Here is a 20,822-nt window from a genome sequence, read left to right as displayed (position 1 = left end):
ATTCTCATTTGTTACTGCCACTCCCTCTCACCCGACCATTGACCCCCTGACTCTCCAATGTCCCTGCTGTGCGAGAGAGCTGAGCTGTCATCCTCTCACCACTGTGGCAAACCCAGAAACCAGGGGCAGCGACGAGGGAGCACTGTCTCCTCCGGCCTGGCCGGCATCCCCAGCCTAGGAGAGTAAAATCCCCGCAGCCTCGGAGTTAGACTTGACGGTGCTGGGCAGCAGGAGCCACCGCTCGCTCTCCGCTTGCTGGGAGCCTCCCCGGGCGGGCGTAGCTGCTGGGCCATTGGGAGCACCAGGCTCCTCTTCAGATGCTGTCTTCATGCTGCGCCTTTGCATGTGTCTCCACTCGGTCTTGCTTGGAGAAGATGTGACACGTCTTGTCTACGTCCGTTCTTGCTCTGTCCTATTTCCTCCAATTCTCTCCTGTCCCTTCTCCCCACACCTGCAATTGTTTCCCCACCTCTACCTCCTTTCTCTCTCCCCTTTCTCTCCTCTTCCCAACTCCCATCTCAAACGGGGAGTTGTGCTGCGGGGACCTGACCCTCTGCGGCGTGGCTGGGAGGCCGCGCGGTGTCCTAGGCTCCCTGTCTGATAACAGGAGCATCCCTGTTTTCACCTCTCCCTCAAATCCCCCTTCCCGTTAATACCAACTTTGGCCTCGATGGTGCAGGTGGGTCTGGGAGTGTGGATGGGGCCCCCTCTTACTCGGTGAGCCCTAGGGAGGAGCTCCCGTTTGGAAACAAGCCTCTCCTGAGTGCTTCGCCTGACCCCACTAGAAGGACATCATTATAGTCAAAGCTGAGAACGGGCTGAGCTCTGGACTCCTGGCTCACTGGCCAGATATTTTGTATGTGGACAGTGGATTTCCCTTTTTTCTGGCCACACCTTGTCCATGAGTGGATTTCCGTGGCCTCCCGTCCACAGTGTGCAGTCAGATAAGCAGAGTCTGCTCTCGGTCAATTCAGAAGAAGAGGGAAATGCTCTTTAATGTGCTGCTTTTCCGGTTGGCGGGGACATGCCTGTGAACTATGTCATCATGGTCAGCTCTTAGGGCATAAGGGTGGGAAATGTCCATTGGATTTTGACTTTCCTACCCTGTGGTTTGTCTACTTTTGGAACCAACCTGTGTCTTTCCTCCGCTACTCTGGGAAAGTGGAGAGCTAAGCAGCTCAGGCCTCTTGGGCTAAATGGTCGTGATTTGGATTTTGTATGGAATTTATGAAGGGAGAGAGTGTAAATTGCAGGCAGTTTTTGGTGGTTCTGAACTGTAGAGAAACACCCCTGGGGTGCAGAGAAACACAAAGGACTGGGGTGTAGGAAGAAAAGGATATAGAAGAGCCAGAAAACCCATAGGCTTTGAGGCCTTCACCTTTCAGTAATACTCGTATTTCCTGGGAGAAGGAGAACCTCAGAGTTTGCTGAACTCCGGTATATCTGAGGAGAATTGATGTTGGTTGGAAAGAGAACTGTCACCTCACCTTCCTGGGGAACCTCGGGTTGGGTTCCGTTCTAATAGGGTGACTTACTGGTCAACCTCAGGTTGGCTTGCCAATTGCATTCCGGGGATAGGATGGACCAAGCTTCCTACTGTCTGAGAGACATCAGCACCAAAAGCTTCATGACCAGAAAGTGCCCCTGGTAGGTTTGACATTGATAGAGGACGTGGTCACCCTTCCTAGAAAAGAGAAGCAGTTTGATTCCGAAGGGCTTGACATGCTGCAGGTCGAGTCTGTTGGACCACATTTCATGTGTCTTTTCTGTATAATTTGCTAAAAATAAAGACCCATTTTGCCCCTCCTCCCCCCTCATCCTTCCAGACGCTTGCTTTTATTTTTTTTCTCCTGCATTGAGAGAGTGTCTTGGTGCCTCCAGGAGCCTTCTTCTGTCATTTTTCTGTGTTTGAGGACTGAGCAAAAAGTGAAAACAGGTGGACAGCAGGTGTCCTGGAAGGGCTGGAGCTGGGCTGTTTCATGAGGGAAATTGACTTCTCCTCCTCGGTGGATGGTGCTGTTGGGGAGTTTTTGCCTGAAGACATAACTTCAGCCAGTTTTTCCCCTCCCTGGTCAGTCTTACCCTGGTTCTGCCGCTGAAGCAGAGTGTCAGCAGTGGTGGCAGCTGGTGCCTTCCAGGGCAGACTGGTCTCTCAGGGGAAGTGTGGAAGCAGTGTTTTGTTCTCTGTAGCTTATATAGCTATTTTGATTAGGAAGAAGTTGGAAGAGCGGTTTAATCTAAGGTTGACAGTCTTGGTTCCATCACATAGTAACCAAATTGTTGGACAAGCTACTTAACCTCTCTAACTTCAGTTTCTCCAACTGAAAATGAGGTCAATGTGGTATTTACCTCTTAGGCTTATTGTAAGGACTAAAGAAAATTATTGTAGAGAATATAGAACAGTGCCTGGCATGGTAAGTGGTAAATAAATTCTATGTGAGAAAAATGATTAATAATATGTTGGCTATAATAATAATACCATCCTGGGATGTTTCACCTGGCTTCGAGAATCCCTAGGAATTTTCAGGCACGCCCTGTCCCAGTTTCTCACGTGCTCTCGTGGGCCACCCTGGATTGTGTTGTTTAAGCACTGTTTCCTGGGTCCACTTGCTTGTCATATGTTTCCTCAGACTGTACATCACTCACTTTGTATGGTCTCTCTGAAGAGGCTGGCAGGACCGGGAGACAGCTGGACTGAGCAGTGGATTATCTTTGATTTTCCTTTTAGGCAGCTTGAAGAAGCCTTGGTCAAGGATGAGAAGGGGGTGAGGAAGTTGCACCAGCATTGGAGTCATGCTCCCTCGTGTCCTAGCCATCTCCATCCTTTGCCTGCCTTCCAAATTCCCTCCCAGCTGCTGCTGCTGCTGCTGTATGGGATCTCTGTGGGTAGAGTATGGAGTTGGTGAAAGAGGAGGCAGTGGGGAGTTGGCAGATTGGGTCTCTGGGGGTGGAAGACCTGACTTCTAATGGTGAGTTGACTACTTCACTATGCGGCTGTGTGTGCGCATGTAGGTGGGGCTTCTTAGCACCATGCTGTCAGGGGGCTGCAAAAATCAAGAAGTTGTCTCTGACCTGAATGTTGGAGAGGCTTCTTGCTACCTTATTTACTAAAGGACTATGGAATGATGACATCCATCAGAGAAGACGGAGGTTGCTTTATTGCCAGTGAATGCAGGAAACCCCAGAGACCAGAGGCTTGTCTATAATGAGTCTGGAAGCTTTTCCTTCTCTCATGCCTGCGAAGATACCTAATGTTGGGGAGATGCAGCTGCTGTCTTCCTATCCCTCTGTCATTTCTGTTTGTTTGTTTACCTCAGATTTGAGGCTTGCTCACCACTGGGGATGTCTTTTCCCCTCACACGGTTGGCTGTCCTACTCCTTTTAATCAGATTTACCGAAGTTAATTGTGATGGAGATGGAAGAGGGTGATGTGGGGGCTGAGGAAGAGCGTGACTGACTGTCCACCGGGCCCTGGAGTGCTCCTCCTTGCCTGATTCTGTGCTACTGCCAGCACTGCTGGGAAAGAAGAAGTGACCTGTCTCTCTCCCTTTATTCCTCAGGCTCCGAGTTTGGCTTACTTTGAGAAGAAATGGCATTGATAACATATCTTCCAGATTTTCTTCTTTTATGACTTTTGGAAAATTGTCTTCAATATGCCCAGATTGTCACAGACAGTCTCAGCTCTCTTTGGTCCCCTTTGTCACCTGGGCTGCACAGGCTCCAGTCAAATTGCTGACTTGGTTCTAACCATGCAGTTGATCCATCAGGCAAATGGTAACATCCACTTCACAAATGGAGGAGAAAGAGAGGCCTGTGTACATGGTCTCCTCTCCCAGCAACCTCGGTTTCTCTGTTGCATCTTAAAATGTAGAGATTCACTGGATACTTGCTATAGCTGGGAAGGGTTTGCAAGGCTGCTAGATTTGGACACTCTTAACTATCATAATCTACTTCCGCCCTCTTCTGTTCGCCTACATGACTGATGAAATCTGAGCCCAGTCTGCAGGGGGTCAGGGAGACACCCCTGCTGGAACGTTGGTAGATGATGAGTATTTGTTGCTGTTGGCTGCTGGGGTTTTGCTTGAATCTTTTAGCTGGAAGGAAGAAGCCCAGTGAAGCTGGGTTATCTGTACGCTCCATCTCACCGGGCACTGTGTTTCTCATTTGGCCCTGTCGTCCTCTTTTTTGGAGGAGGACAGGTAATTAGGGTTGGGGCTGCTTGCCTCCTGCTTTAATCTGCCCTTTTACTTTTCATTTAAAGGTCTTGATTTTGATGATTTCTAAGAACTTCTTCAGATGTTGAGGCTGCTTCCTCTTCTGACCTCACTCCTCCCAGCTTGAGCTACGTGTAACGGGCCTCCTATTAAAGTCTCTCTCTCCCTTTCCTAGGTCTTCTCATTGCCCTACAGATTGGTTTCCATCTGAGGTAGGCCTCCTGCTGCTGGAGCTTTCTACTGGGTTTTCTTCCAGGAGCAACAGAAAGGCTGGTGTCAAGGATTGTCGTGGACGCTGGGACTCCACGGAACTGTCCTCTGTCCTCCTCTGGGTCAGCTGTTTGGCTTTCTTCCAGCCCTTCTTCAAAAGCTCCCTCTTTCGGGAGCTGACCTGTGCCTCTCTGATTGTCCCTTCCAGAACACATCCACCTGCACCTGGGGATACTGCTGCACCTGAGAGGCTGGAGGCTCTGAAATACCAACGGATAAAGAAGCCCAAAAAGTCATCCAAGGGCTCCTCGAAGTCAAAGAAACGATCCGGTAAATAGCGGGAAGCACCTGCCCTGCTCTTTGCGCCTTGCCTAGCCGTCATTATGAGGCTGTTTCCTCAGGATCCCAACTTTGGGCTTTCTGTAGAATTCAACTCACGGGGTTATCTTGTTCTTTGTTTTTCTTTAACATTAATTTTCAAATAATACATAAATATAATTTTTATGTAGAAAATGAGAAAGATAAAGTTAAAATCTCTGATTGTCCTCCCAGTTTTGTTTCTTCCTACCTGGGAACCTGTCGGGTATGTCTGTTCTCAGAACCTGTCTGTGCATACACCTTTAGAAACTATATCATATTGTTTCAAGGTATTTTTTAACAACATAAATAGTATCTTTTTTCCATTCTGCAATATGCCTTGGAAATTTCTTATCATTTGATGCCTTCTGTTTGGACGGGGGAATCATGGGGTTCTACTCAGTGCATAGGAGGCATTGTGGCGTGGACGCACCTCTGCAGGTTGACCAGACCTGTCTCAATGGGATGGAGTGAAATCTCCTTATCTCTTGGAAAGGACGCCTCTGTTGACATGTGTCTGATGTTTGTCCAACAGTGGTAGGTAGCTTCTAAGATTGTGCAAAAATAATTGAGCCCTTTTTTGCACTTAGAAAATTCCTTAACATTGATCATGTACTCTCTTTTTACCAATGGTTTTAGGAGTGTAGTGACCGGCTGTCAGAGAAGACTGCTGAGCAATTTCCTTGCAGCTCTTTACTGACTACGCTGGAGTGACTTTCCTTCAAGGCAGGGCTATGGGAAAGTGTGATCCAGGGGCCCTTGGACCTCTGGGAGGCAGTGAACACTTACTTCTCACTTAGCTTTTGGCTGGTGCTATTATCCTATTAGTTTATAGATGGGACCACTGAGGCGGAGGAAAAGAAAATGAATTTTTTAGGGCTTGGGTGAGAAATTGGAGCCCAAAGCTGAATTTTCAACCCATTTAAGCCCATTTCAGTTTAAGACCCATCTGTGTACCTACCTCCCTACCGATCTATCATCATTGATCCGGTTTTTTTTTTTTTTTTTTTTGGTAAAAAAAGTCACATCAGATCTTCTGTCTTGTTCTGTTTTAGTGGTCCTGTTCCCTGTTATATATTAACAACTCTCAAATGTCTGTCTTTAGCCCAGTTCTCTTTCATGAGCTCAAGTCTCATATTTCCAGTTGCCTGCTGAGCATGTGCTTGGGTGTTTTATGAGACTTTGAAACATCCAGAATAGAGGCATAGGTGATCTCCCCCGGCCTGTTCCTCCTCGGTTCCTCCACAGTTTCATAAGTAGCGCCTCCACCCACCCCGTGCCTCAGGCTGCTTCACCTGTGGTTCTTCTCTTGCTCTTGTGTTTTGCATCCGATCCATTTGGTAAGGTCTGTTGGCTGAACATTTTTTTATAATTCTTTTTTGTTTTCTTTGCTGGGAAGGATTGGCCCTGAGCTAGCATCTGTTGCCAATCTTCCTCTCTCTTTTTTTTTCTCCCCAAAGCCCCAGGACATAGTTGTATATTGTAGCTGTAGGTGCTTCTACTTCTTCTGCGTGAACTGCCACCGCAGCATGGCTACTGACAGATGAGTGGTGTGGTTTGGTGCCCGGGAACCAACCCCAGGCCGCCAAAGCAGTGTGCGCTGAACTTTAACCACTAGGCCGTCAGGGCTGGCTCTCAACTTTGAAAACATATCCTGAATCTGACCCCTTTTTTCTGTCTCATCTGCTAAGACTACAGTTGGAGTCATTCTTGTCGCCCACCTTGACTGTGGCAATAGCCTTCTAACTGGCTCTCCTGCCTCCGTCCTGGCCCTTCCAGTGTATTCTACACAGCAACCAGAGTGATCTTTAGAAAGTGCAGTCACATCCTCTTTCAGTTATGGGCATGTGTGCACACACATGCACACACACATGCACACATGCATGCACACTTCTGATTAAAACCTTCCAGAAGCTTCCCACTATAACCAGAACAGATTTCAAACTCCTTACGACACCCTTGTCTGTCTGCCGCCTCACTGTCCTCTGCTCACTCTGCTTCAGCCATGATGGCGTTCCCCCTTCCTCCGTCCTCCTTCCTCCTTCCTCTGTCCTCCTGTCTCTGCAACATGTCACTTCTGCTCCTAACTCAGGGCTTTCACATTTGCCATTCCTTCTCCAGGCAACGCTTTTCCCTTAGATCTTTGGAGGCTTAGAATTCAGGACTCAAGTGTTTCTCCTTCAGTGCTTCACTCATTTGCTATCACATGGTCATTTTACCTTTCTTTGTACTACTTTAGTATCTGAAAATTTTATTTCTGAATTTTTCATCTTTACAGTTTGTCTCTTCCTCCACACCCATACATGAAAGTATAACCTCCTGGAAAGCAAGGGTTTTCCCGCTGTGTCTCCAGAAGGGTCGTGAGGCAGAGGGGTGGCCCTGAGCGTATATGACGGGCCAGGCCTGACTGTGGCACGTGATTAAGATCTCGTATCAAGTCCGTCACTGCCTGCAGGGGAGTGAGGGCTGGAGGGGGTGACAGAATGGATAGAGCCCCAACCTGTTCTTTGAAGCCCTGATCTGCAGCACCTAGAACGAGGCCGGACACCCAGGAGGCAGTAAAAATGGAATATTGATTTTCTTTAATAAAAAGAAATATTAGATGAGATATTAAATAAATATATTTAGTATTAAATGAAAGATAAAAAAGAATGAAAGATTGACTAGATCTGTGAGTACAGAAGGAACATCCCGTGCATCCTGCCTCCTTGCCACATGAGGACTGAGGGGGCAGACTCCGGGACTTGCTGCCTTCGTGGGGAGGGAGATGGTTTTCTGCTGCACTCTGCTCTAGTCTCCCATCACCTTGCGTGACCTGTTTCTCTTAACCCAGACGCCCAGAATACGTGCCCTAGCAGATGAGAAGGGTGCGTATGAGGCCGCGTCCCTCCTTTTCACCTGCCTTATTTTCTCTTCACTGTTTCATGCACCTCTTCCCTTCTCCCTAGACGGTTCTGCCTCCCAGGCTCAGCAGCTTCCAGACTCTCAGGTTCTATCACCCGATGAAGCTGTCTGCCTCCGGAAGAAGAAGAGGCATTCTCGGCCTGACCCCTTTGCCCGTCTCTCAGACCTGTGCCACCGCCAGCTGCCAGAGGACCAGACGGCGATTCTCAACAGTGTGGATCACGATGACCCAGGCCACGCCACTCTGCTGTGACACAGCTCAAGTCTAAGTCTCCCCAGAGCGAGCAGGCTTGGCTGAGGGCAGGGGAGGGGCGCGAGGGAAGGGGTGCGGGCCTCATCTTCCTCTGTTGGCTGAGGGTTAGTTCCGAGGGCTGCTCAGAGCTTTGTCTGCATGTTGTCTCTCCGGCCAGAGCAGGAGTCTCCTCCGACTCCTGGCCTGCTGGCTTCGTCTTTGGGACAGAGGGCTGGAGCAGACCTTTCAGCTGGGGGTAGAGATTGGGAAGTGAACTGGGGGCAGGGAGAGTGCTGCCTCCTCTGCGCCTCTCCCCTCTTCACCAGATGGATTTTTCTTACCTCTTCAATTATCGTTGGAAGTGAAGAAGAGGAAAGCAATGGCGTTTAATGCTCTCTGCTTCTGTTTCAGTTTTTCAAGTCCTGGAAGAGGGCTGGACTTCCATGCCATCTTCCAAACTCTACATATATATAGATATAGATACAAATGCATATGTATGTAGTTTGTGGGTTTCTCTATGTGTATATATATGTACATTGAAGCAAAGTGCTGTTTATTTCTGTGGTCAGTGAAAGAAGGAGGAAGAGGGTAGCAGACATCCGAGTTTGTGAGCAGGACTGGCAGAGAGCTGGCTGTGGCACCCTGATGTCTGCCTAGGGCATTCTTCCTCCTGAACAGGATTCATGCCTTCTTAGCTGAATTGTCTCTCTACCTTCTCCCGTCCGGAGCAGAAATGGGCGCTTGCCATGATTACCAGCTGCCTGCTTTGGGGGTTAGCAATGACTTACCACAGAACTAAATGCAAGCCTTTATTTCTTGGTTCCTGGGTGAAGAAAGGGTGGCCAGGCAAAGGGCCAGACTGGCATCTTTCTTTCTTCCACAGTTTGGCTCACGCTTCAGAAGTTAGAAGCTGCTTAGCAGCGGGGCCGAGCGGGCTCTGATGCACAAAGTCAAGCTCATCCATCAGTCCCTTCTGGTCCAGCCAGGGCCAGGAGCCCTGTGGCCAGAGGGCCTCCCATTCGGGAGCCATCTGTGCTGAGCACCAAGCTGCTGCGGCTCTATTTATAGCCAGCCTGTGGCTCGGCGCCCTCTGGGGCGCGGTTCCAAAGCTGCTGATTGGATTCCTCCTTTCCTTTTGTGAGAGCTAATTCCCCAGATTGATTAATTGCCACTTGTGGGGAGCCCGCCTGAGGCTCCCTTCCTCACTCTCCACGTGCTGCCTGCTGACTCTTCTTTGCCCAGGCGCCCTCCACTGCTCTGTGGACCCAGTCGCCAATGGGATGGGACCACATGAAGCGAGGGTGCTTCAGATTCCTGGGTTCTGGGGACGCTCTGCATCCCCTCTCTCTTCCCCCAGTTCTATTTATGTGGAACTGGCTGAGGCATGGGAATGAAGGTGGAAAGGGTGGTAGGTAGGGGCACGGGCTCTGATCCTTTCTCTGCCAAAATCTTGTCCTATTTCAAACTGTTAGCACCTAGAAGTTTCTGTGAGGTCATCTTACGGCGACTGAAGATGTATCTCTCCCTTCCAATAAGGTAATGGTGCTGCCCAAGAGAGGGCAGACGGCCCTGAGAGTGGATGGGGGTGCATCTGGTCTCTTTTTCCCCTCTTGCTGTGCAGGAGCCTACCCTACCAGCTGCCCGAGAATAAAGGTGGCGATCAGGTTCCTTGAAGTATTTCCTTCTTGGTGCTGCTGTCTTGGTGGATTTGGGGACATCTCCCCAGTTACCTGCTTGGACATTGGCCAAGTCAAAGCACTAGAGGCTTCTGCGAGTTCATTGCAGTTGCCAGTGGCTCAGCCCAATGACCTAGGCAAGGAGGGGCCTCTGAGAGCCGGGAAGCTGCTCCTTTTGGGAGCTTCCATCTTAGGGCTTGAGTTCTTCTCTGCCACACAGACCCTGGTGCTTCCTCTCTCTCGCCTAATGAGTGGGGACCAACTCCACGCTTGGGGTTCTGCCATGCAAGTCACACAACCGCAGTTCATTTCTGAAAGGGATGAGTTTGGCAAAAGAGGTGGAAAGGAGCAGAGTTTCTGGCCTTTGTCTTGTTGACTGCCTCATTGCTCTGGGGCTGGGCCTTGTACCCTTGGGGTGGAACCTGGACTTTCTGGCTAATGCGCTTCTCTGAGCATCCAAATCCACCTCACCACTGGGTGGCAGCTGCAGCAAAATGGAAGAGCAGAGATTGGGTGACTTGGTCTTCTTTTCTGAGGCAGCACTACCTCTGGCACCGCGCTCCAATAAGTGACTCACAAGTACCTCTCCTAGGGCATTGAGGGGATGGATGTGGGGGCTCGCTCTGGGTCAGTTTGTAGCCTTTGTCTGTACTCTCGCGGAGTGTCGTTTCCCAACCAGGGTGAATACTGGCTGGAATGTGGAGGTGGGAATTCAGGATGAATCAGGCCAACTTTTCTGAGCCCTGTGCTGGAAATTCTAGGCCCTGAGGTCACAGAAGAAGAGAAGATGAAATGGAAGGCTTTCCTTCTTTAGGATGTCATACAGGGATGAGAGCCAAACTCTGGGCTGAGCTGCCTCAGACCATGCTGTGTTTTTCCGGGACCCACGAGTGGGCTATCTCCAGGGCTAACACAGGTGCTCACTTCTTTCTTCTCTTCTTCCTCTGGCAGTCCCCCTTACCTCAGCATATCAGACCAAATGATTGGATTGGAGGTGTTCTTTTTGCTGGCCACTGAATGGCAGCAGTGTTGGGGTGTCACCAAGGCTAGAGAAAGGACACAAGGCCAACCTGTCTCCTGACAACCTCAGATTCATTTCTCCTCCCAAGAGGGCTTCCTTCTTGTGACTGTGCCCTTAGAGGCCAGCAGCCTTCCTGCACCCTGGGAGCTATGGTCAGTCCTTCCTTTAAGGACTGTGATGGAAACTGACAGAATACAGTCCCCTTGGTCCGTGTGATGGAGGGTAAAGATATCATAGGTACACACTTAAGAGCTGGGTGTGTGCATGTGTGTGAGGGTATGGTTGTGAATGTGTGCGTGGTGGGGTGTAGCCATTTTTAGGGACCAAATGTCCGTTGTGCTCTGCCCTTGAACAAGGGCCGTGGGCACTCTAAAGCTTCCTGGGACTTTCACACCGCACTCAGTGGGAGAGCAAATGTCTTCCGTACCTCCCTTTTATGGTCTGGTAGCTTTGCAGTAGAAGTAGCTCACATCAGACCTATTCCTGTGTCTCAGACTTTTGCCTGACCTTCATTCTGCATCTTGACTGGAAACCATGGCTGTTTCAGTGTTAGGTGATTTGCAGACCAGGAAAAGGGTAAAAGGATTCTAGAAGGGGCTTGAGGCTGAAAGTACTTAGGGGGATTGGAGACTGTAATTGTTTGGGGAAAAAACGAACGATAAGGAGAAATGAGGAGGAGGTGAATCCTGTTTCTTGGTTGCGGGCTGACCACACTGAGTAGGTTCATGGCTTGAGAGGGGCCATGGGCATGGACTGTCATTGTGGCCCCGGCTCAGCGTACACTGGTGGCCTCAGCCCCCACACCTCCCGGCCCAGCTCCTTTGCAGCTTTCCCTGAAAGGCGGGCGTTGGGGAGGGCTTTGAGATTCCACTTTCTCAGAGGAGGCTTTGTCCCCCAGCGTGGGCGGGCTCTGCCCTGTTGGAGGGGCCTGTGTCCCATGACTGTGCTCTTGGGGATGTCTCAAGCAGGGGTGGATTGGGGTGAGTAATTAGTAATATTTTTCAAAGCTCTTTGTCTTTACTTTTGATGTGGGATCTAAAATATTTGGGGATGAACTGATTCCAGTTATTTTCCAATGCCGCTTTCAGGCAGAGGAAACTGGATAGGGTTCAGATGTGCAATTTCCTGACTTTGTTTTGACAAGGTTGACAAAACAGTAGCTTCGGGGGAAACAGGCTTCACAGAGCATCAGGGCAAATTTGCCACTTCCCAGAATTAGAATAACGCAGGGCTGGGGTGTGTGTGGCTAGAGCTGTTTCTTCCAATTTTGTTAGCAAAAGCCTTTTTGGGGGTTGGGGTGGGCTGGGGGGAAGAATTGTACATAAAGTACATTTTATTACTATGTAGAGAAACATAAGAAAAGCTAATGGCTAATCTTGGGCTTGCTTTGCTTGCATGTAAAAGAGCTTCGGGGGCATCGCAGGGATCACTGGGGAGCAGTAAGAAGGAGTCAGGGAGAGATGGGCGGGAATGTGGGGCGGCCCCCTGAGTATACCCGCACTGCTCCCGCTGGGAAGGGTACGTGTTCTCAGTGGGGCTTCTCCACCCAGCTCTGCATTTCTGTCTTCTCCAAAATAGAGGGAGCCAGCTCCTGCAGGCCAGAGGTTGGAGCCCCACGGGGCTGCGCTTGTTGCTCTGGGGAGAGGGCCAAGGAGCTGTGTTAGTGTCCAGATCCAGGCTGACTAAGGTAACCAGTGGGCCAGGTGTTTCAGGAAGGGGAGTTAGAGAGCCAGAGCCTAGAGAGGAGGTCACATTCTTTTGCTAGGTGTCTGTAAGGTTGGAAGGGGAATAGAGAGTTAGATCCGTCATGGAGTAGAAGGTGGGGATTCTGGGAGATGACAGTAAGACCAAAGCCAGAGGACATCAAGCCTTCCCTTTCTCTTTGGGGCACATGATAACTTTGTTACCCCTAAGGGTACAGTGCACAAGTTGAGGACTGTCCCCGGAAAAGGAAGAGGAGTGATTGCTCTGAGGTGGAGGAAGCCAGGGAGTGGTGGCAATCAAGATTATCTTGGGGGGCAGGTGTGGGAGGGTAATAGAGTTGTTGAAGAAAGACTGTGAGGTGAGGTCTTGGCAAATGGGATCTTGGAAGAGGTCTTCTTAGCTAGCCTTCCTTGCTTCTTCTAGAATTAGCCTATAACACTAAGTGCCCAAACCAAATATGGACGTATTTTTTGTGATGTCTTTCAACTTTATCTGTTTGTTTTTGGGGGCTCCTAAGGCCCAAAGTGAGGAGACTTGTCTTGAGATCCCCATCCTATCACCAGCTCTGTGTCAGTGGAGAAGGAAGAATTATTCTCATGAGCTTTGTGCGTTTGTTCTCATAAGCGGAAGTGGCAGGTGGCCTTTTCCTCTTCCTTAAGACATTGCTCCTGGCGATGGAGAGGAGGGTTTGGGGCATGGCTTTTGCATTTCTCACCCTTTCTTCTTGAGGTATAGAGATTGCCTTCATGCCATGAAGCCACACTTGGCTTTATACCTAGAGATTTTGTCCTCACTTTCTCTTTGACAAGTTAAGGCCACCAGTCTGGTTGACCTAGGAGGGTGAAAAAGTTTCACCCTGAAATCAGACCAGCCATTCCTCTATCCTCTTTGATGTCTCCAACTCTGCCTCCTTTTGGATTGAGAGGCAGAATTAAAAATCTCTTCTTCAGAAGAAGTCAATAAACCAAGGATCAAAGCCCAGACTGGACTTCAGCACCCTTAGCAGCTTGGTGTTTGGTTAGGGGTGTTCATGACTATGCCCCTCCCCTGACTGGGAGGGAATCCATACTGGCTTAATGCTTTATTTCTGGGCCCCCCTGTCTATACTTTCAAATAAGTCTTTATGAACATATATAATATCCCCACCAGATATTTGTGTCTTGGGTTACAGGGAGGGTAGAAGTGTTCTCATGACCTCATTTCAAGCTGATAGAATAATTCTCAATAGATTGAGTTTGATCCAAAGACATCCTCATACCCCAAGGGTTTCTGTGTAGGATAAAGAAAAATTAAGCATTAGGGCAAATATCATTAATAGCTGGCCATTTATTATATAAGGAAGAGTCAGAGTATCTTGATTGCTAAATACTTTGGTAGAACAGCACCCAGTGATTGAAATCACTTGGATATTCTCTTCTGTGGTGGGTCTGTAGTAGTAGTTAGGGTTTCTGAAGAGAGCTGATGAAGTAGTTGTCAGCTTTGGAACACTGGTGGGGAGAGCTAGATTGAGGAGTTGGAGTGGTACAAATTCTCAGCTGCTGTCCCTGGTCCCTTGGCAGTCTGCCTTTCCTATCCCACTAGATGGTGACATGAATGGCTGTATGGGCCTGTTGTTCCTTTGGGTCTTGAAATGTGCTCCACCAGTCCCACCTCCCCCCAGCACTGGGTTTCCTGGATTGATTTTAGGAACTAGGGCAAGCTCTCCCACTCCCTCCCATAAACACACTAGTTAGGTTCCCTTTCCTTCCTTCCCCACTTCATTGTGGCTCCAGGGACCTTGAACTTATGCATGGTTTACGATAGGGAGGTGGTTGGGTGGGGAAGGGAATCTGGGAGGGGAGAAGGGTTTTGGGCTGGGGAGTGGGGACTTGCATTTTCAGCCTTAGAAATACTGTGAGCATGCTTTTGGGTGATGTGTGGGATTTTTCACCTGAGTATATGGGAGGGGCAAATGCCAACTCTCCTGTTGGTGATGAGGGCTTAGGGCATCTATGAAACCTTGTTCCTGGTGGAGGAGAATAGGCCTCCTCATGGTCACCTTGTAATCCTTGGAAGAGAAATTGTCAATTACTCTATCAACAAATATTTATATTGCCTACTGTGAACAATGAGAGGTCTGTCCTGAGTCGACAGTGTCCTGACTGGGTCAGAGAAATGTCTCACCTGTCCCCCTGCAGCTATCAGCTTATCTCCCTGGTCTCTAACCCCCAGCCAGCTGTCTATTCTGTGTTCCTTTCCTGGGCTCAGGAAGTAAGAGTCTATGTATGTTAGTTTGTGAGGGGGGGGGGTGTGTGTGTTTATGGTGTGGTGTGGTGTGTATGTGTGGTGTGTTTGTGGTGTGTGGGTGTTTGTGTCTGGCATGTTTGTGGTAGTGTGTGTGTGGTGTGGTGTGCTTGTGGAATGGTGTGTGTGTGTATAAGAGATCTGTAGGAACACACTAATTTGCCTGAGTAATATTGGGCCTAGGAGACCCTCTTTTTGGTTGACTCTTTCGTTGCTAGGCAACTTCTGTTTTGGTAGGAGGGTGAAATTAGTAATGTACCATGTTTAGTGTATTTTTTATGGAGATTGCATATAAAATTATATAAATGTATATAACTTGTTCTATTTTAAGGAGTGAGGGGAACTTATGTCGGGGGTGGGTGCAAGGATCATATGCAATAGTCGTGAGTGGGAGGCTTCAGGCAAGTGGGACATCTGGGGAGTGGGACATGGGAGGGCAGGAGACTAAAGCCGGGCAAGAGGAGCAGGAGCTTATGCCCTCAGCATACATGTATAAATAGACAGAAAACCTATATAAAGTCTATCTAGCTAGCTTATTATATATCTATATGAAGTCATAGTTTGCTTTATTTTTGTACCTGTGCTTAGAGATGTTCTGAGCAGGACCTCCTTCCCCAGGTGGTCTGGGATATTAGCTCATGCCTTGACGTCCCCTGCTTCCCCATCCTTCCTCCATGCCTCTTCCTTTGAGACATTCTCTGTCCATAGGTGCTTGGGTCTTTCTGATGGAAATGTGTATATATGAAAATTTTAAAAATAACAAAACAAATATTCCACTTGTAGAAAGGACAAGTGAACTGAAGGTTGTGGGGAGCTGATAGCCCCAAAGAATCAGGATTCACAGCATCTCGTGTCACTGCAAGGGGACACTGTGGCCTGAAGGCTTTGGCTCAAGTCCTTAATATAGTGAGGATGAAGAGTTGAAGACTCTGTGAATCCATCTCCATATTGCTGTGGGTTGGTACCTGGTTGCTCTGAAGGAATCTGGCTCAGCGTTGTTAGAAAGGAGAAGGTCAAGATTACTGTGGGGTTCATGGCAATACCTGTCCTGCTTTGTAGCCCTTTGACTCAAGCACTCCCGGAAGGGTAGGTGGTGAGAGGGAGGAACCTCGAGAGAGCTTTGGGAGGCTTACTGCATGGGCTCAGTCTTGGAGAGCACCCTGGTCACTCTTGCTGCAGATGGCTGGAACCAGTGTGAATGTGATATCTAGTATGAATTTATCATAAATGCTTTCTTCAGTTATTATTTTAATTGGAAAATAAGGTGCTGTTGGAAATGGAATGGTCCAATTTCTGAGTGAAGGATGAGGAAGGAGAGAACTTTGGGCGTGAAGGGGAGGATGGGTCTAAGTGGAACCTCCTAACACCTGGCCTGGGACTTACAGAACTGAACAATGTATTGGAAGAGTTTGACCCAGAACTGGAGATTCTGGGGAGTAGGAACTCACTTGCGTTTGAGCAGGAAACCTCTGTGCCCTGAAGAATACCTCTGAGAATTCAAGACCTCACGTGTGCTGTGAGGGCCAGGTACCTCACAGCTTCATCAATCATCTCCTGGGTGCTAGCTCTTTCTTCTGACTTACCAAGAGCTCAGAGTGATGTGTTTGAAGCTGTTGCAGGGCCAGGTGGTGTAGGCAGCCAGGAGAGACTTGTGGCTGCAATCTCTCTCTCTTATTCTGCTCATCAACTGAAAAAAGGCAATACTACCCCTCCTCCACAACCAAAATGTCATGCTATCCAAGAGCTTTTGTCGTATGGAGTTTGATCATTAGAGGAACTCAGAGGCCTCAGCTATGAGAAGGCCTCTTTTGGGGGTTTTATGTGAAGAATAGATTGGCGTGGAGCTTGAGTCTGCCTCCTGACCCTTCTGCCCCTACAGTGTAGACTTATGGGGAGAATACTCAGGCGCTCTACTTGAGTCCCTAGGATTACATACTCAAATGCTTCTCGTTTCCTGAGGACTACTGAGGGAAAATGGGCTCTGTCTGTGTACTCCAATACTGGGTCCAACTGGCTGAGCGTCTATCCTTGGCATGTGACTAATCTTTTCTGCAGTTTTCTCAGGAGGCCAAAGCAGGATTAAACCAGATGTTTCTTGTAAGATTTTTCAGGGACATTGAACAGGAGCAAAAGCAGCACATTCTATGTCCCTTCCTGGCTTGTAACCCCTTCTAATCTAGTAAAGCCTGCACACAAAGAGGTCTTTCCCTTCCTCTGCTTTTGGCTTTGAGAGCAACCCTCCCCCCTTTCTCCATAGATGCTGTGACACTTCTGGTACACATGCACCAGCAGAATAAGTCACGTCAGCATCACAGGCCCGTTGTAGGGTTAGTACCCCTGCTAGGTCTAGGTTGCTCTAAAGCCCTACTTTCCACATTAAACCCAGGGCTTGATCCTTAGAAACCTCAGCAGCATCAAGGTATATGAGATCGAAAGAGTCACTGACCTGCACATTCCCAACCCATGCCTTAACCTCCAATTGGACTCTTCATTTATGGGAGGAAAAGTGAAGACAAGGGATAGAGCTCCTACCTTGAAATTTTGGAGCTTGGAGGGGTGTCAGGCTTACCTTCACCCTTTCTGTGATCCTGGCCACGAGCCTTCAGAAAGATGGTGAAAGGGTCAACATTGGAGGGCAAAGGTTAGGTAGCCTAGCATAGATGTTCAGTTCCTCCGAAGAGCCAGTCTTTCACAAAGGCTCATGGACACAATGGACTGAGATTCGATGATAAGTGCAGTAAGCAAGATTTCCTGTCTTTGGCCCTCTCAGTTAATGGGACAGGCTTGTGGGATGCGTGCTTGGCTTAGGCCTCTGAGGCCCATGGCCACTGCCGGGAACATGAGCTATTCCATATACTTGTGCCAAGCTCCTAGGTTCCCATGTAGTGGAAAGGATATCGAATTTTGGTGCTTTTCCCTTTTGCTAGGTGATGGAGGAATCTATAGAGTTGTTTTGGTTTGCTGCCTCTGTCTGCTATGTAGAACAAGAGTTTGGAGTAGACAGATTCACTGGGAATTACTGACCCAAGGATTGGTGTGAGCCATACCCTTTTCCTCTTTATCATCAACCAGTAGCTTAGGGAAGAGGGGTTTGTCCATTGCTCTTGGGCTTTTTACTAGGCCCTTGCACTGCTCTTTGCTATAGATGTTCATGTTGAGCCCCTTTGGGCAGTATGAAAGTAGGAAGTGGGGGGACAGGAGAACCTACACAGCACATTCCCTGGTCTGTACCGGGTTGGCCACGATCTTGGAGTGGGAGGGCTCTTGTGGTGTTTAGCAAACTCTTGCACAGTGCCCAGGGACTGGAGGGGTTGCTCTGGAATGATCTTGATCACTAGAACTTTGAGGCGTTCGAAAGGGAGTGGTTGGTTTAGGGAAGCAGAGCAGTTGAAAGCTCCATTTACCAAGTCATATGCATCAATCTCAGAAGGTTGTAACGTCTCATTCAGGTTTAGTTTCTGAACCGCCCCGCAGTTTGAGGGGCCAGAGACTGAGGGCACGGATGGGGTGTGCTTTCACCACTTGCTCCTTCTTTTCCACAGCCGCTGACCTGAAGGGACAACATCCTGCTTCATTGTCAGTGACGCTTGGTTCCTTTTATCTTCAACTTTTCTCTTCTACCAGGAGAGAGTTTACTGTCCTGGGGATAATGCTTCCATTGCACACCTGGAGGCAATTTTGTTTGAGTTTCTTATCCCTATTTCACCCAGGGGTCTGTAGACATACCGAAGGTGGGGGGTGACCAGGCAGTGTAGGTGGGGAGGGCCCTGATGCTGCCTCCCCAAGACCTCTTAAAAACTCCATACCTCCAGATGCCCAGTCTCTTCCTGCATTAGTTCTTCTTTTCTAAAATGAATCTGGATATGACTATCAGTTTTGTCATGGGAGTTCTTGCTCTCGTTTCAAACTCTTGTTTCCTTCTTCACCTTTCTTTGGGGCTTACCCTCATCCATGCCAGGTCTTCTTGTGAAGACCCTCAAACTTCGTTTCCATTTCTTGAATGTTTAGTATTACAACGTAACTGCGCTAGGGTGCTTTATGGTGCTGTTCTTGAAGAGGCCAGCTGGACTGAACCTCCTTTGTCCCACTGGTTCCTTAAATCTTGCTGTATTTTGTCTTCTATTTTATTTTCTCCCTAGGGGTGTGGGGTGGGAGACGTAGGGGTGGCTTTTGTGTTCTCTCTCTCTCTTTTCTGTATGTATGGACTGGTTAAAGTCAGTTATCACGGGCAGCTGACTTCATGGTATTGGTTGGCTGACTTTGGTTAACTATTAAAGACAAACCAACAAATTGTACAGCTGCACACAGAACACCTTTGAGTGTGAATCTGAATGGCAACTAGAGGCTTACTTTTTGAACTTCAGGTATGTAATTCAAAAGTAAATAAAAACACTATTTTTTCAGTAAGCTTTTTTTTTCTTCTAAGAAACGACTTAGAAATCAGACTACAAGAACATTAAATCGGTGCTGTACCAAAGCCTTATATGAATATACTCTACACTTTGTGTCACCTGTCTCTGGTGAGCTCCCTGCTCTGTCACCCTCTTCTCAAAGCCTGGGAATGCCAGCATGTGTCAAGCCTGGGGCTAGGTCTTGGGGACAAGAGGGCCAACGGGGCACCTTGGATCAGAGATGATGGTGAAGATGAGACACCATCCTGCTTCCTGACTTGACTCTGGAAGGAAAGCAGGCATTTGTGTGCATGGGTGGGGGCTGGTGTGAGTGTGTGTGTGTGTGTGTACACAAGTGTGTGTGTCTGCTTACAGGTGCACAATGCCAAAGTGAATGCACTAACTGGGGGTCTGAAAGGGAGACCCAGGTGGGCTCTGGGAGTGGGTGGTTGTAGTGAAAGACACGTCTCTCTCCTGTTTCCTGTCCCCTCCCCTTCCTCTCTGTCAGGGAAAGGAGGTGCGTGGAAACAGCTACACTCCCAACCAGGTGCTTTTTCCTCAAAGTCTCCAAACTGTAAGCATTTCAAAGGGCCCAGCCAGGAGGCAGGCACCTCCCACCACCAAATCACAGACTGCCAAGACTGGAGGAACGCTTCTCCTCCTCAGCTCTTGCTTTCTTGGGGAAGGGGTCTCCTCCTGCAGGGCCCCTTGACCTCCCGTTCCTGGGCCTCGGCCTGTTCCAGCTGCCGCCCCTCCAGATGGGCTCTGAATGGCTCTCTTACCCCTTCTTCCCTCTCCGCAAAGAAGACCCCACTAGAGATGACCCTAAGCCACGCCTGCTCTGTGGCCCTAAGCAATAATGCCTGCCCTGGTTACCAAGGACAGTGACTCCTTTGGCCTTAGACTCTTGCCAGTTAAAAAACTGAGTGACACCCCAAACTCAATTAGGGAGAGACTCTGCAGCCTGCTGTGGCTCGGGCTGCTGTGCCAGGCTCCACTCACTGGTATTTTCAGGCTTGCCAGATACTAACCACAATTCATCGCCGGTAACACTGCATGTTCATATAGTGAGTTAAAAATCAAAGCAAGCAGACATGCACATAAGCAAACAAACAAAAAGAGGAAAAAGGGCACATCAAATGACAAGGTGTGTAGCCAGTGAAGGTATCCTGGGAGTGTTGCAAGTTAATCTGATGAAAAGAGGTTTAGTATTTAATTGCTTCTCATGTAACATTACTCTGCTTCAGAAATGTTTTGTATTTTGATATAAATAAACATTTGCTAAAAAACTTCATTTTCTAATTTTTATTTCTACCTAGCAAATATTTTCTGATGTTACCTAATTTCACCTCCGGCTTTAACTCTCCCTAATTAACTCATTTTAAACTCATGGCTCAACATGATTCTGAAAGGATTTCAGGCTTGGAGATCAAGGAACTGCTCTTCATTCACTGAGCAAATATATACTGAGGGTCTATTCTGTGTGGATCACTGTTCCATTCACTTGAGATCCATCTGTGAACAAGACAGATAAGTTTCCTGCTCTTCTAGGGCTGATATTCTAGTGAGAGACAGACAATAAGCAATTATCGCAATAAGAAATTGCCTAGACTATAATACAGGGATTAGTGCTTTGGAGAAAACATAGGGCAGGATCGGGGCAGGTGACGTGCAGGAGCGTGTGGGGTGCAGATTAAATAGAGTGCTCAGAGTGGGTCTCACTGGGGAGATGACACTTGGGCAGAAACTGAAAGGGGGTCGCTTATCTCATGGTCTGATGCACATAAAGTTCTTTGCCTTTGTAGATTTCTTACAATGCCTGAAATCTTT

The 20,822-nt window shown here is 48.5% G+C and overlaps 1 protein-coding gene across 10 annotated transcripts in view; it reads left to right on the top strand.

Moving 5' to 3' along the window:
- Nucleotides 1-20,286, top strand: part of IGSF9B (immunoglobulin superfamily member 9B) — a 60,513-nt gene extending 40,227 nt beyond the window's left edge. For 7 of the 10 annotated variants that reach the window (XR_011540988.1, XM_070623502.1, XM_070623500.1 and 4 more), the window contains 2 exons: nt 4,633-4,754; nt 7,730-20,286. Coding sequence is in view for 6 of the 10 variants with exons in the window: in XM_070623502.1 (XP_070479603.1) it covers nt 4,633-4,754; nt 7,730-7,938 (331 nt within the window). In the remaining 4 variants the exon portion in view is untranslated. Of the gene's footprint in view, nt 1-2,728; nt 4,755-7,729 lie in introns of those variants that run through there. The other 3 variants (XR_011540990.1, XR_011540989.1, XM_070623503.1) reach the window with 2 other exon arrangements.
- Nucleotides 20,287-20,822: the final 536 nt, after the last annotated feature.

The sequence above is a fragment of the Equus przewalskii genome, chromosome 6, assembly GCF_037783145.1.
Source record: "Equus przewalskii isolate Varuska chromosome 6, EquPr2, whole genome shotgun sequence".
Classification (NCBI taxonomy): domain Eukaryota; kingdom Metazoa; phylum Chordata; class Mammalia; order Perissodactyla; family Equidae; genus Equus; species Equus przewalskii.
The sequence above is the reverse complement of the archived record's forward strand: the minus strand, read 5'-3'. Positions and strand labels throughout refer to the sequence as shown.